The 15307-nt window shown below is 41.3% G+C and overlaps 1 protein-coding gene across 1 annotated transcript; it reads right to left on the bottom strand.

Moving 5' to 3' along the window:
• Window positions 1–249: 249 nt before the first annotated feature.
• On the bottom strand, window positions 250–15101 carry LOC121443307 (UDP-N-acetylglucosamine--peptide N-acetylglucosaminyltransferase 110 kDa subunit-like). Its single transcript, XM_041645013.1, has 5 exons — window positions 14859–15101; window positions 11903–12083; window positions 10887–11130; window positions 2861–2929; window positions 250–1149 (listed from the first exon to the last, which is right to left on the bottom strand). Exons 1-5 carry the CDS (start codon window positions 14893–14895, stop codon window positions 1132–1134), a joined length of 549 nt encoding a protein of 182 aa, XP_041500947.1. The 5' UTR covers window positions 14896–15101; the 3' UTR covers window positions 250–1131.
• Between the last annotated feature and the right edge of the window lie 206 nt (window positions 15102–15307).

Raw genomic sequence — 15307 nt, 5'->3', positions numbered from 1 at the left:
GGGGGGCACAGGCCTGTAATCTGAGCACTCGGAAGATGGAGGCAGGAGATCATAAACTTGAGATCATCCTCAGCTACAAAGTGAGTTGGAGGGTGGGGGAGGAGACAAAGCAAACAACAAAAAGTTTCCTAGATAACTTCCCAAAGCCTTCAACCTCTAATCAAGCATTAGGAAACCAAAAGAGTTGACGGAAATGCTTCTCACAACATAATGTTCTCCTTCCTTAAGATTAAAATTAAGCTACTGAGCCATACAAAAATGTTTCTGCCAAGTCAGTCATCATTCAGACTTCAAGTTTCAGAATCTGCAGACTCACAGCACATGCCTCTCTTCTGAGGAGGAAGAAAATAAAACCTCACATGACAGGAATGCACCTAGGTTGAGGTCCCTGTAATGCAAGCGCAAACATCGCTGGCGCCACCTAACAGCATCGCACTGCGCAAACGCTGCGAACTGCTGCGCTCCATGGAACACCCCTAGACGCAGCAAACGGCCAACCAGATCCATTAATCTACTAGACAGGCCCGTAGAGAATATTTGCTTAATGAGATTAGTTGGACTCGAGGTATGTTAAAACCCAATTTTATCCAAAAAGGCTACAGAATAGGACTGAGAGAGCCAGTCAATCAGATTACTCATCTAGTCAACCGTTCACAGGGGCTCATTCGCACGCAATGCGCATTAACGCTGCGCAGCCTTTGCGCTACTGCAGGGTCACAGCGCATCATCAGAAGAGCAGAATGCTGCAATCCAAACAAAGAAGAAAAAGGAAAAAAAATGAACAACAAGAAGAGTTAGAAGCTTTTACTAGTAAATTATCTAATAATTTTATTATCTTAATTAAGTTTTACTTATTTTTGACAGAATTGTGGCTATAGTATAAAACATTCTTTTACATAACTTGTAAATAAAATTATTTTAAGCTGTTTCTGAAGCCACAAGACAGAAGATTCAGGCATGGAGGCAAATTGTTTTGCTGTGGCAGTTACAAACCCGTTACCATATTTCTCATCATGTGACTTTTCGGTGCGTTCCTTGCTGGAAGAGGAGGAGGAGGAGGTTGTGTGTCTGCCCTAGATCCAGGCCTCGAGCTCCCTTCAGCGAGGCACCTTACGCATGGAATAGGAGGTTTCACCCACCTGAAACCTTCTAAATACAATATCAATGGTGAAAAACCAAAAACAAGAGAGAAAATAAAAACAAGATCATTAGTAAAAGTTCAACAAAGCAATTGAAATTCTTTGGATGTCTATTACATATGGGAATGAGGACAGTCTCAAGTCTGTAACATGGGAAACATGCAGAAGGGAGAGGGTTAATCAGGGCTATTGCATACAGCAGGGATTTTTGCTGGAAGAAAGGCTCTTCATTTTCTACAAAGACAACTTAATTTTGCTGCCATCTACTAGGAATGTATGCTGGCTTGAATTTTCAAATGCACTGATTACAAAAGAAACACATTGCATTTCACTCAAGAGTATTTTCTGGTTTACTAAGTTCTCACAAAAAAAAAAAACAAAAAACAAAAACAAAAATAAAAACCAAAAAAAAAAAAAAACCAGAATGACATTTTTCAAACTAGGTGTCTCCAGAGCTCTGAAATAAAGAAGTCAGCAACCTAAGGCAGGCGCAACGTCTCAGCCTAAATCGATGTCTAAAGCTGCAGTGAAGTGCAATTCATGTTAGCTGTCCGCTTGGTGGAGTGACAATTGATAGGAGCATATCAGATATTTGTTCTAGAAATTACCAATTGCTTTATCAGCTAAGATTGAAATCAACATAGTTAATCAGCTGGAAACCTACATAAGGTTAATCCATAGTGTTGGTAGAATTTTTGCACTTAAAACTAGTGCTTTTAACATTAAGTGGTGCTGCAAAGCCTTCTCCCTCCCTGGATGAACAAACAGACAGCTACGCTGCGCATACACTCCACGCATTAGCATGCGCGTGGGGCTCAGAGCAACAGGTGGGAGTTTCAGAAGCATTCTGGTTTCTCCCCACTCCTCACCCCTGCAGCGCGATTGCGTAAGGTGGCTTGTAACAAGACAACTGCATTTATAAATTTAATTGTAAATTATACCAAAAGCTTTAATTAACCCAACCTAGAGTTCAAATTCATTATTTGGAAACACAGAATGCTAAAAGCCACCTTTCCACTTTGGCAAGTTTTCTTTCGATCAGTCCATTTCCAAACAAACCAGCTTTGTCCTCATTTTTTTTTAAGGAGGTGGGTGGGGAGGGATAAAAGAAGGAAGTGAGGAAGAAAAAGAAGGTAGACAACTAGGATTGGGGAAAAAGGAGGAATTTGGGGAGGAAGTGGAGACAAGAGGAGCAGGAGTTCCAATTATTAATTTGCAATATTTTAACAGCCTTTCTTCCACTGTAAAAAGGGTGAGGAAGATGAAGGGAGGAAGGTTAAATAAGAATTTTAAATGCCAGTATTACAGGGTAACATTGGATGAAATTCTTCTCCACTTACAAGCCACAAAGGACTTAGAAGAGCAGCGTTTTCAATGGCACCTGCATTATATAGGCGTCTTGAGCCAAAAATCACTAGCAGGCAAGCCTCAGATTTGAAGGAATGTTATTGATTCCCACATAGGTCATGATGGAGCCCATTGTTATAAAGATGATCTAGCTCAGCAGAAGGCTCCACAATGCTCATGTTCTTGCTTTACCCCCAGATTTAGAACAGATATGCCAAAGCCTGGTCCTGCTCTAGTCTGAGGCAAGTCATGCTGACGTTTTCCTCAGTTTCATAGGACTATTTTATGAAGATAGCTTAATGAAGAGTTGAAGACTTGGCAAAAGGTACAGGTTTTCAAAACTAATGCTTAAGTATGTTCTAGCAAACACCTACCTTGGCTTCTTCCAAGCGACCCAGGGCTTTGAGCAGGTTCCCCAGGTCACTACGAACACAGTACAAATCCTATAAACCCAGAGATAGTAGTATTAATTATATTGTTTTCTCAAAAAAAAAAAAAACAAAATCCCAACATCACTTCTACACATCTAGCGCTGCCATTTTCTTGTCAGTTTAATGCAGCACTTAAACTTAAGCACAGGCTCCCAACTCCTCCTATTCTAATTCCCAGAAAATACAAAAGGAGCCCGAGGGGGACAAATCCAACCAGAACTTATAAGATATTTACATAATTTATTGCTCTTCCTAAGTCTGAATACTATCTTTGACTGCAAAAATATGTGTTTTGCTATCAGCTGCTGCTCCAGTTCTGGCTGGGAGATCTGTGACACTATTGTCTAACATTCTTTCAAATGCATTTGGCCTCATCAGTTTCAAACACAAGACTACAAGACCTTTCTAGAGCCTCTCTCCTCTCCAAATGTCACCCGTAGGAAAAAATGATTGAATATTTATTCAACTGTTTTATTCAAGGTTATGATGAATCATTCCTGTATCAAGGACCAGAAATTTTCCACAGCAGGAAAAACAGCACTGCACTTAGCAAGTGATTACATGTCAACAAACCTACCCTTTGGCTCTCAGGCTTATTTAGAAACCTTGATTTCATTTCATGCCTAGGCAGAAGGATTACCATCCAACCATAGCCTCAGTCCTGCACCTGCCACTACATTACTCATTAGTATTAAGTACCATCAGAGCTGAGTGGGCGAGTAATGAAAAGCGGCTGACTCTGCGTTTTATTAGCAGCTCAACTGTGCTGCTAGTCCGACTCACCAGTCCATTCAGCAGGAGGACATGCTCAACAGACAGTAAGAATCTATCAGTCGCCGGGCAGTGGTGGCGCACGCCTTTAATCCCAGCACTTGGGAGGCAGAGGCAGGCGGATCTTTGTGAGTTCGAGACCAGCCTGGTCTACAAGAGCTAGTTCCAGGACAGGCTCCAAAACCACAGAGAAACCCTGTCTCGAAAAAAAAAACTTAAAAAAAAAAATCTATCAGTCCTCTTTTCCATCTTCCTCTCGGAGAGGCAGCTTTGCTTCTGCCTCTCTCCCCACTTCTCTGCTTCTCCCCTTCTGTCTCTTTCTCCTCTTCTCTCTCTCTCTCTCTCTCTCCCTCTCTCCCTCCCTCTCCCTTTCTGTCCCCCCCCTTCACCCTTCCTCCTCCATAACCCCCTGAATAAACATTCAACCTCACCCTGCAAAAAAAAAAAAGAATCTATCAGTCAATAACAAGCAGAGATAATGGCAATATGAGTCACGTTTATCATCCCAAACTGTTATGTGGGTGAAAGAACCTTAAATTAAATCCTACAAAGTAAAATTTTATTAAATATTCCAAAGAATTACCATGTATATTGGTTTCCAGAATTAGTAGTTAGTTTTACTGATAAACTGACTCTGTATTGTTTACTGGCATTCACTGGATGAACTGAAAGGTCTGCCAATAAGGTAATGACTGGCTAAACTGGGACAATTCCACGATCTACTTGAGTTAGTGCTGTCCCTCAATCAGTGACTGATGCTTTGGAAAAGTATGGTTATCTTCTAGTGGCCTTAAGCACAGGCTGATAGTAATCCTCAAAGCCTCTCATGTAGCAGGCACAGTAACACACACCTGTAATCCTAGCACCTGGGAAACTGAGGCAGGAAGATGGTCCTAAATTCAGGTGCCCAACCCCACCCCAGTTATATCATAGGGAGTTCTAGACCAACCTTTACTACAGAATCAAGACTCTGATGATGAATGAATGAATGAATGAATGAATGAATGGATAAATAGTGCATGAATAAATAAAAAAGCAAAACAGAAAAACAATTCACAGGTACCAATAATCTTATTACCGACTAATCGCCTTCTGTAATTAGTCTAAGTACTTTGGAATACTATTTGTATTTTGAGAAATAATGAATTCTATAATCTTGCTATCTACTTTGTATAGGTTTCCTCCTCTGAACCTTAACAAGGTAGCCCTCTGTCTGATGGGCTATGTCTGAAAAACCTAATCTGCTTACCCAAGCTCCCTCTACCATTTTTTAGTGGGTGGTATGTATCTTTAGACCTTCACCAATTTCAATGGCTGTTCTAAGCCACAAATCAGAAACACAATAACTGACTAAAAGCTGCATTTTTAAAGATATGTTTTTATTATTTTTAATTTCAAATATGGGGTGTGCACATCAGTGCAGGTACCTTCAGAGCCTAGAGGCTTATTGCATTCTCCTGGAGCTGGAGTTACAGGTGGCTGTGAACTGCCTGACATTGGTACTGGAATTTGAAATTGGGTCCTCTGGAAGACCTGAGCCATCTCTCCTGCCCCACCTATATATTTTTACCCACCATTACATAATTTTACCAGCTAGTTTCCATGAACTCTTAGATGCATGACTATATTTAGTTATATCATCTAGATTCATCATTATCTTATAGACTGGCAATGTAGGTCAGTTGGTAGAAAAAAATTAGCCAGTATGTCAAAAGCCCTAGGTTTGATCTCCAGAAAATGATAATATAAATACCTTCAAGATTACAGTGAAATAATTAGTCCACTTTAGCAAAAGGCAAAACATATCCTATTAAGTGGACTAGTAGAGTGGCTGAAAGTAGAGCTCCACTTGCCCGGGATACAACAAGGCCTTGCGTACCTAGTACCACAAACACAAACGCAACAACTTTCAGCTGGCATGGTGGCACATGTCAAGTGGCATGGTGGCAAGTGCTCCCACTTGGGAGGTGGGAGCAAGATAATCAAGAATTCAAGGTCATTCTCAGCTACTCAGTCAGTTCAAGGTCAGCCTAGACTAAGTGAGACTCAGTCTCAAAAATGCCAAAATAGGGCTGGAGAAATGGTTAAGAGCTACTTAACCATTAACATGCTACTCTTCTAGAGGACTTGAGTTCAATTCCTAGTACTGTAAGCTGTCTATAACTTCAGCTCCAGGGGATCTGACACCTCCTCCGGGCCTCCATGTGCACAGATACAACAACACAGATACATAACAACAACATTTAAAACACCAAAATAATAAAATAAACAAAATCATGAGATCCAAATCTACACACACATGAATACACATAAGATTACTTAAATGTCGCCGGGCGATGGTGGCGCACGCCTTTAATCCCAGCACTCGGGAGGCAGAGGCAGGTGGATCTCTGTGAGTTCGAGACCAGCCTGGTCTACAAGAGCTAGTTCCAGGACAGGCTCCAAAGCCACAGAGAAACCCTGTCTTGAAAAACCAAAAAAAAAAAAATTACTTAAATGTCTACAAAGTATAAGAACACTACAATTCTACAAAAGTCCATTCAAAACCTTGTGTCAAATTCTGCTTCATGTCAAATCAAAATGGTATCTAAGAGAATTACTTTGTTTAAACCTTACTCCTCTGTTCATCCCTAATTAATACTTATGGAAACATTAACTTAATAATAGACCTAAAACCAAGAAAAATAAATTAGACATACACACTCAAAGGACAGATTTTAAGCTGGGCCTTCATAGATGAATAGAGACTTAATAAAGGAATAGGGCATCAAAAACAAGGAAAACACAGTACGATTAAAGGAACAAAAAGGTGTTCCTATGTAACCATCCCTCCTCTCCTAGTCTAACAACTGCTTCCTGACTTTCCTCTTAATGTTCCACCTCTGGACCCCCTTGACATCACTCTACATATGCACACATTGAGGAAAATCAGGCCAAGAAAAACCTACAGTGGTTCTCAACTGCCTCTCAAACTAACTTCAAACTCCACAGCCTCTATTCTTCTGAAATCTTCCAATTGACTCTGCCCTGCTCCACTCACTCCTCACTACTACTTGACTCACCACTTCAGTCTGGGAAGTCTACTTGCTGTTTACCTTCCTACAGAATGCTGAGGACCTAAGCACCCTCTCAAGAGAGTCTTCTGATTAATACTCTCCAACAATAATCACCCGAGGAGCTTACATCTTTTTCCTTTATGGATCAGGTCTGTCTCATGATAACCCCTCCAGAACACATTCCCCATCTCCTCACCCAGCACTGGACACAACAATAAGCACTTGAATATTTAAATGTGACCCTTGCCAGACAACCTTAACAAAAAGCAGAGTGGAGAGAAGTAGATAGAAACGGAAGGTTTTCTCATACTTCAGCTATCTGGGACTCTCAAAACAACAAAATCAACATGACAGTAACACATGATGGGATGTCAGCCACTCTCAGCACTGTGTTATCATCTACCATTCAAGCAGAAAACAACTTCTCAACAATTTCGCACTCAGGCTCACAGCTATCACACAAAGGAGTACTGTATGCATAATTTGTAAAGGGATTGCCAAGTATGGGTAATTCTAACAAGCAACATGAGAAAGAACACCAGAAGAAATAGCACCTTAAAATATGACAAGCTAAGCCGGGCGGTGGTGGCGCACGCCTTTAATCCCAGCACTCGGGAGGCAGAGGCAGGCGGATCTCTGTGAGTTCGAGACCAGCCTGGTCTACAAGAGCTAGTTCCAGGACAGGCTCCAAAACCACAGAGAAACCCTGTCTCGAAAAACCAAAAAAAAAAAAATGACAAGCTAAAGTTTCAGCAAATGTATTAAGCCATATAACATTACAGAAGGCAGCTCCAAATAGAAAAATATAAAGCAGCTCTATCTCAAAGCTCCTGGCAGGGCAGTGGTGATGCACGCCTTTTATCCCAGCACTCAGGAGGTAGAGGCAGGTGGATCTCTGAGTTTGAAGCCAGCCTGGTCTACAAGAGCGAGTTCCAGGACAGAGAAACCCTATCTTGAAAAACCAAAAGAAGAAAAAGAGAAAGTAGCACCTCCTCCTACAAAAAAGAGAGCCAGGTGGGAACACACCAATGTCATTAAGAAGTAAATTCATTGTTTTAGTGCTATCTTGCTTTGAAAGTACATGATGCTAAGTTTCCTGTTAATAGGTTAGACATTTAACAATACAAACTATGCACAGTATATATTTAGATAGTAGCACAGCTTTGTCTATCATTTTAATTTTCCTTTCACAATATAATGCTGTGATATACTGTCTGCAGAGGTAACGCCCTACTACACATACAAACAACTAAAAACCTGAGCCAGGGCTGGGGATCTAGCTTAGGTGAAGAGTGCTTATCTACCATGCACAATGTCTGGTTTCTATCTACAGTACTACATAAACTGGGCATAGTGGGACATCCTATAATATAATCTCAGCACTGGGAAAGTGGGGCAGGAAAATCAGAAGTTGAAGGTCATCCTCAGCTACTTAATGAGTTAGAGGCCAGCCTAGGCTACACAAGACCCAATGTCAAAATAAATTAACAAAATTAACCAAGATTACAAGTATGCTAGAGAGACAAACTAAATTTACAAGTCAGCAAGTAAAGGATAAACCTAGCCCTAATTACTGAAGGAAAAGAATGTACTATCCTGGCCCTTAGAAGAATCAAGTTCAAGCCTTGCAGGTAGACCTTTCAAGGTTAGCCGCCTAAAACTGTTAGTAACTAGATAGGACTGCAATAAAAATTACAAATGCACTCTAATTTCTTTTTTTCTTCTTTTTTTTTTTTGGTTTTTTAGACAGGGTTTCTCTGTGTAACAGCCCTAGCGTGGAACTCACTCTGCAGACCAGGCTGGCCTCGAATTTGAACTCACAAAGATCCACCTGCCTCTACCTCCTGAGTGCAGAGATTAAAGCCATGCACTACCACCGCCTGGCTTCACTTTAATTTCAAATATGCATTGAGTACCTCTGAAAGAATATGTAAGAAATTACTTTCATGGGGCTAGAGAGATGGCTCAGTGGTTAAGAGCAATGACTGCTCTTCCAGAGGACCCGGGTTCAATCCCCAGCACCCACATGGCAGGTCACAACTATCTAAAGATCCAGTTGCAGGGGATCTGACACCTTCACACCAATGCACATAAAATAAAAGTTAAATAAACCCTAAGAAATTACTTTCATTATCTGCAAGCCTATGTAATTTCTCGCTAGATTAAAAATAGAATGAATAAAAATCATTTATTATAATGAACTCACAAATTAAAAGCAACATGTAGCTAAGCTAAGGTAGTCATTCCAATGAGCAACTGGCCCAGATCCAAACTCTATACATCGAAATGAACAGTTAAAACAGCCATTACATATAGTGGGTTTTTTAATCTTTTTTAAAAACTAAAAGAAAAATTTAAACTTTCAAAATTAACTTTAAAATTGTTTAAACCGGGGGCTGGAGAGATGGCTCAGCGGTTAAGAGCATTGCATGCTCTTCCAAAGGACCCGAGTTCGATTCCCAGCAACCACATGGTGGCTCACAACCATCTGTAATGAGGTCTGGTGTCCTCTTCTAGCAGGCATATATGCAAACAGAATATTGTATCCATAATAAATAAATAAATATAAAAAAAAAATTGTTTAAACCGGGTGGTGTTAGCACACGCCTTTAATCCGAGCACAGAGGCTATGGATCTCTGTGAGTTCAAGGCCAGCCTGGTCCACAGGAATTCCAGGACAGCCAGGACTGTTACATAGAAAAACCCTGTCTCTGGGGGGAAAAAACTGTTTAAAAGATATTATGATGGAAAATAGTTAGAAAGCTTTGGCAAACTACTAAAATAAGCTTCAATTTGCTTATTTTATAAAACTGGAGTTAAGAGCCAGGCAGATAATGCAAAATGATTTCCAGGCTGTGCACAAGGGCAGCCTTTGGCCACAGAAGGTCCTTTTCAGATTTCATTTCTTGTTCATGTCAACATTTGCTTCAATAATTCAACTTTAAGCCGGGCGGTGGTGGCACACGTCTTGAATCCCAGCACTTAGGAGGCAGAGGCAGGCGGATCTCTGTGAGTTCGAGGCCAGCCTGGTCTACAAGAGCTAGTTCCAGGACAGGCTCCAAAGCTACAGAGAAACCCTGTCTCGAAAAAAAAAAAAAATTCAACTTTAAGTTTCAACATCCAGTTCGCCATTGCTAGCTACGTGATCTCAAGAAAATTACATAACCCTGAGTCTGTTGGGGTTTTTATATTGGTAAAACTGGAAACACTGTCCTCTTCGTGAAAAGGATCATGGTAAAGATTCAGAAAGACTTATCTGAAGCAGCAGTGTCTGAGCCTATAGAAGACTTTCGATAATGGCAACAGTAGGAGTTAATCATTAAGCGCTTCCCCAGGGTGGTTGCAAAGTCAATGTTGATGGAGCTCAAGTATATGCTGATGCTGCCAAGACCCACCCCATCCCTAACACTTATCTCTTAAAAGTTTATAGCCACTTTCCCTTAATTACATTAACAGTTTCCAGGGCATGTGTTACATCCCTGTATTTTACTTAAAATTTTTTTGTTCTGCATTTTGAAAGTTCCCAGACTGTAATACAGTATAAACTTAATGTCTGTCAACCAGGATACACTTGCTCCCTGAAAACATATGCAACTCAAATCAACAAAGAATTAAAGAACTAATGCAAAGTCTAGTCTGAACATGCAATTGCCTTAATTCTACTACTTCTAACTTGATCGAGGGAGGGGCTATATTGAGATCATTCTGTACTCTAGTTTTCATGTCACTAATATACTAGCAACAACTTTTAAAAACCATTTTATACTACAAATTAAGATCTTTAACCCATCATTCCTTGAAAATCAAGAATTGTTATAAATACCCATCAGAATTTTCCCAAAGTTCACTAAAATAGCACAAAAAAAAACATGTGTCTTGTGCTTTATTAGTATTACCAAAAGAATTGATGGGAGTTTTTTGGTAAGGATAATTTTATGCTATTTAAATAACTTTTTAAATAGGGCAGACCTTTATGCAGACCAAGTAAAACCAATTTCATCATTTCAAGTGCATAAACATATTAAACATCTCAACTATTGATTTTCTTTCATAAAAAAAACCTATTGTCTAAAGTATCAAACGATGTTTGCTTGTTTGCTGGATTGCTGTAAAAGGAAAACAACTGATAAACTTTTACTTACAGGATTGTACTGAAGAGCAGAGACGTAAGCTTGTACTGCTCCTTCCATGTCACCTGCTGCTACCAATGCTGCTGCCAGGTTAATATAACCATCAATGAAATCAGGCTTGAGCCGCAAGGCATGTCGATAATGCTCAATTGCTTCCTGCAACTGCCCTCTTTCCTTGTACACATTCCCCAAATTCGAATAGGCTTCTGCTAGGAGGGGATTCTGTTTAATTGCCAAGGTGCTAAAGTGAGCAGATCTGGAAAAGTAGAAAGCGTTGACACATGAGGATATGCACGTTAGAAAAAAAGGAGGCATGGCTCATATGCAACCGTTAACAGTTCCTGAAACCCTGTGCTATGGAACATTAGCTTTTAACCAGCAAAGTTTGAAAACTAAAACTTTGCTAAGATGAGAATATCCAGATTTCAAAAAGGAAAGTTGGTTCTTATATAAGAAAATTCTTATTAGACTCTTATTACCAAACTGCCACATTGTATAATGTGATCATTAAGATCAAGAATAAAATCTATGTACATGAATCTCATTTTCCATTTGTTGTTAATATGACACACATCTTCAATGCCTAAGTGTGCCAAAATGACAATTTACTAAAAGATCTAAAGCACAAATTCTTCTTTTCATTAATTCAACTGATTAGCTAAAAGCAACAATTTAGTGAGGGTATTTCTAACTTGAACTACATATGCCCCTCCTTACCAGTATATCAAGCTGACAGGTCTAGATGCCCAAATTTATACCAAGACTAATTATCTGAAAAGAATTAATAAAGCAGCAGCCCCAAATAATGATAAAATCTAGAAGAAAAATCTAGCCATACTGATAATGTGCTCACCCCCACAAAACGGGGGAGAAAAACTAGGAGCTAGGCAAGTCAAAAGGGAGCAAAAGAGCACCTGTGTGTTGGTGGCTCAGATGAAACCCAGCAATGGAAAGCTCTGAAATGCAAATATTTAGTAATCACTTTTTAAGTTCAGCACCCAGAGGCAGGTTACCCCGACATCTCCTACCTGTCCAGCCTTCGACACTGGAAGTGTATAGATGAAAGTAATAAAAGGACACCAGTATTGTCAGGCTCTTGTCTCCAGAGCTGCATGCAGTGTCTCTCAGCTGCCTCAAAATCTCCTGCCTGATATTCTCGATGTGCCAACTCAGCTAACCCTTGGAAGGAAAGCATACGTTTCGTTGGTTCTGGAGAATCATCAAAACATTTGAGGGAGGGAGGGGGGAAAACAAAAAGTTAGAAATGCAAACCAAAAAAAAAATGTAAAACTATGGTAAATTAAACTTAAAGATGAAAATGCTTGAAACTATGTAAAGCACTAGAGTGTTCTGCATATTATTAAAGCCCCATCTACAGAATCCATCTCTTCAAATTCACCCATTCCTAAAGCTTCCTTTTCTAAACCACAGTAAGTTACAGCCAAATGAGGCCCTTAATTTTGTAGTTTTAAACTATAAATCATAGGCATAGTCACTAAACTAAGTTAACACAAAACATTAAACATGAAACCTGCAAAAGTTACAAAGATTTGTGAGAATAACCTAGTGCTAACAATACTTCATTAAACTACATTTCACACTGGGTTTGTAAGGGCTGGGGTATTCTTAACACTTTCTCAGTGGATGGGACACCAGGTGTCTCCAGAACTCTTTATATTTACGTTTTTGAGTTTTACAGCTTTATCTTTTTAGGAGCACCGATAAAAACAAGCCTAAGGAAAACAACTCAAAGTGCTGCTTTCACTTTTAAAGCAGCTGATATACAAGAGTATCTGTCCAGGGCTAAAGCATAGAACAGGTTCACCACACATTTTAACTAAACAAAGACCCAAAGGTTGCTCCTCTACTGAGGACCACTCTGGAGAAGACCAAATTAGCTAAACCCCACCTCCCACCCCACCCCACCCCACCCCCGCTGCCTTAGCGCTAACATTTTGTGCTCTTTTCCTTGCTCTCACGGAAGGACTGGGACATTGAAAACAACCCTGTACAATATCCAGGCAACCAACCATTTCAATAGTTTAAAAATGCTATAATATAAAATACTGAGTAAAATATAATAAATGACAAAATTATTTTGTTCTATGAAACTTGGTTTGGATACATAATGAAACGCTGAAGCCCAGGGACAGTTCTAGGGCTCAGCTGTAAGCAGTTCTCTTCTTCGTGACACAGTAGGAATTCAACCAGAACGAACACCCTACCCTCTAGTCTAGATGGTTAGAATGGGAAACCACAGACCGAGTACATCATCTTACCAAGGTCATGGGGACAGGCTCAAATTTAAGGCAGGCTCCCCATATCAGAGCTGACGAGTGCTCTGGATACTCTAGAAAGTAATTTCCTGACAGAAGGCAGCTGACCACAAAAACAAAGACCGGGAAGATTTGTGTCCAAATCCGAGGTCGGAGTTTTAAGATAAACTAGAAAATTAGATTTGAGACAAGAATGCTGCACTTGCTAGCTCCTAAATTTAGCACAGTATTTGTCGGCACTTTTCCAAGCCGCTTATCTGCTCTTTTAAAACTGGAAATGGCCATTTCCTCAAAAATAGTTAACAGTCAGAAAAGGGCAAGCTCTTACAAAAAATCTAACACGGAATCTTCAATCTTTGAAAACCACTGTGAGAAAATGGGAAGGCGGGGATCGGACTAATTATTAATCCTACTCCCGTCAATTATGGATGAGATATTACTGAAGATTCATCTATTTATTGCAGTGCCCAAAGCCAGCAACTAAAACCTTGACATACCGCAACTACGAAACAACAACAGTATATATACTCTCGGAAACCTTAGAACCGCAGCCCAGTTCCTCACTCCATCCCTCCCCAAATAGCCTCAATCTGGAAAGGCAGTTGAAGGACACTCCTACAATTTGGTTGTTTTCTTATTTTTCAGTAGCGAAGGCTCGGGAATGAATTGTCGGAAAAAAGGGGGGGGGGGGGGGCAACCTCTTTTCACTTGTGCAGCTACACTCCAGGTGCTTTACAAACTCTTCAAGCAAGGATGGAAACTTTAAAAAAAAAAAAAACAAAACACCCTATGAATAAAGAGATAACTGGGCCAAAGAATGGGGATGAAAACCCAGAGGTGGCGGCGGAAGAATACATTCAGAAAGTAACACAAAGAGAGAATTGGGCGGGCAGGGTGGTCAACGCCAAGCAAGGCACCGAGGTGGTTTCTTCTCCAAGGATAGGAAACGACCGTGGGGCTGGCACACTTGCGGAGGAAGGGTGTGGTTGCCACCAGCGGGGAGGGCCGACGGGGTGGGAAACTCGGGACGGGGGCAGCTGGTGCAACTGGGCGATGGCTAAGAGAACCCCTGGAATTTTCCAACCTAAACCGGGACCGCTCAACCCAAGAACACCAGAAGGCGCTGGCCCGCAGGCGTGCGGGCTCAAGGTCCCCTCTTCTTGAGGTTACTTGGAAGCCCGTCGATGAGCTTTCGCTAGTCTTTGCCTACGCCTGATGCAAAGTGAGGTTAGAATTACATCAAAATAGCACCACGCCCCGACTAGCAGAGGGCGACTAAAAGTGGCCAAGGGAAAAAGGCTGGCGGGGGAAGAGGTGGGAGTGCGTGCGTGCACGAGGGGTTTACAACGAGCTGCAATTGAGGGAGAAAGGAGTTGCGATGGAGACAGAAAGAGTAGGGATTCCAATGCAGCCCATTCCAAGACAGTCTAGGCGCGCACGTGGACTGGAAGCGTCCCGAGAGAGAAGGCTAGAACACTGGTGGGAAAAAACAAGGAAAAAGCCCAAAAGCAAGCAAAATGCAAGCAAGCAACGAGGAAATGTTTACGGAACGGACGACAGCACCAAACCCGATCAGATGGCAGTAGAACTCAAGAGAGTTCAGCAGTGCCACTGATGGGGATGGTTAGTGGGAAGGGAGTGATGAGCAATACAAGACGGCGCCAGACCCCAAAGGGACGTCTGCCAAAGTAGAATGGGACACTGGTACCTGTGCTGTCGGCCACGTTGCCCACGGAAGACGCCATCTGGAGCTTCTTGAAATAGAGCAAGGGGGTAATTGACTTCTACTGCCGCCACTACTGGCAAAAATGTTTCTAGAGGTAGCAGGAAAAGGGCAGCAGCCGTATCAGTGTTTTGGAAGGCTTAAGGGGCGGCAGCAGATACTGGACTCGAATCTTAGCAACTCTTGCTAGACATCTACCTCTCACTGTCTTGAAATGGCGGCGACTGCTCCTCGACCGAAACAACACGGGCCGGAACTACTTTCCGCTATAATCAAGTGCCCCGCGGAGGTAGCGCGTAACAAGACTACCGACGAAATGACTGTAATCAAAATCACTTGCTCTTACGTAACCTTCCGCCCAAGGTCCATTGCGACAAACACGACTATAGAGAGCGCATGCGACAACCCTGTCAAGGCAACTCCGGGTTAAGGGC

This window comes from Microtus oregoni, unplaced genomic scaffold (genome assembly GCF_018167655.1).
Source record: "Microtus oregoni isolate MIOR12 unplaced genomic scaffold, Mior012 000104F_ref0000108, whole genome shotgun sequence".
Classification (NCBI taxonomy): Eukaryota; Metazoa; Chordata; class Mammalia; order Rodentia; family Cricetidae; genus Microtus; species Microtus oregoni.
The sequence above is the reverse complement of the archived record's forward strand: the minus strand, read 5'-3'. Positions and strand labels throughout refer to the sequence as shown.

Excerpts from the sequence above, each read along its gene's own strand:
- LOC121443307 (XM_041645013.1), bottom strand. The coding sequence starts at position 14,895 with ATGGCGTCTTCCGTGGGCAACGTGGCCGACAGCACAG. Across the intron at positions 12,084-14,858 it reads CAACGTGGCCGACAGCACAG|AACCAACGAAACGTATGCTT; the intron begins GTACCAGTGTCC and ends ATGATTCTCCAG. Across the intron at positions 2,930-10,886 it reads CTGCTCTTCAGTACAATCCT|GATTTGTACTGTGTTCGTAG; the intron begins GTAAGTAAAAGT and ends CTGGGTTTATAG.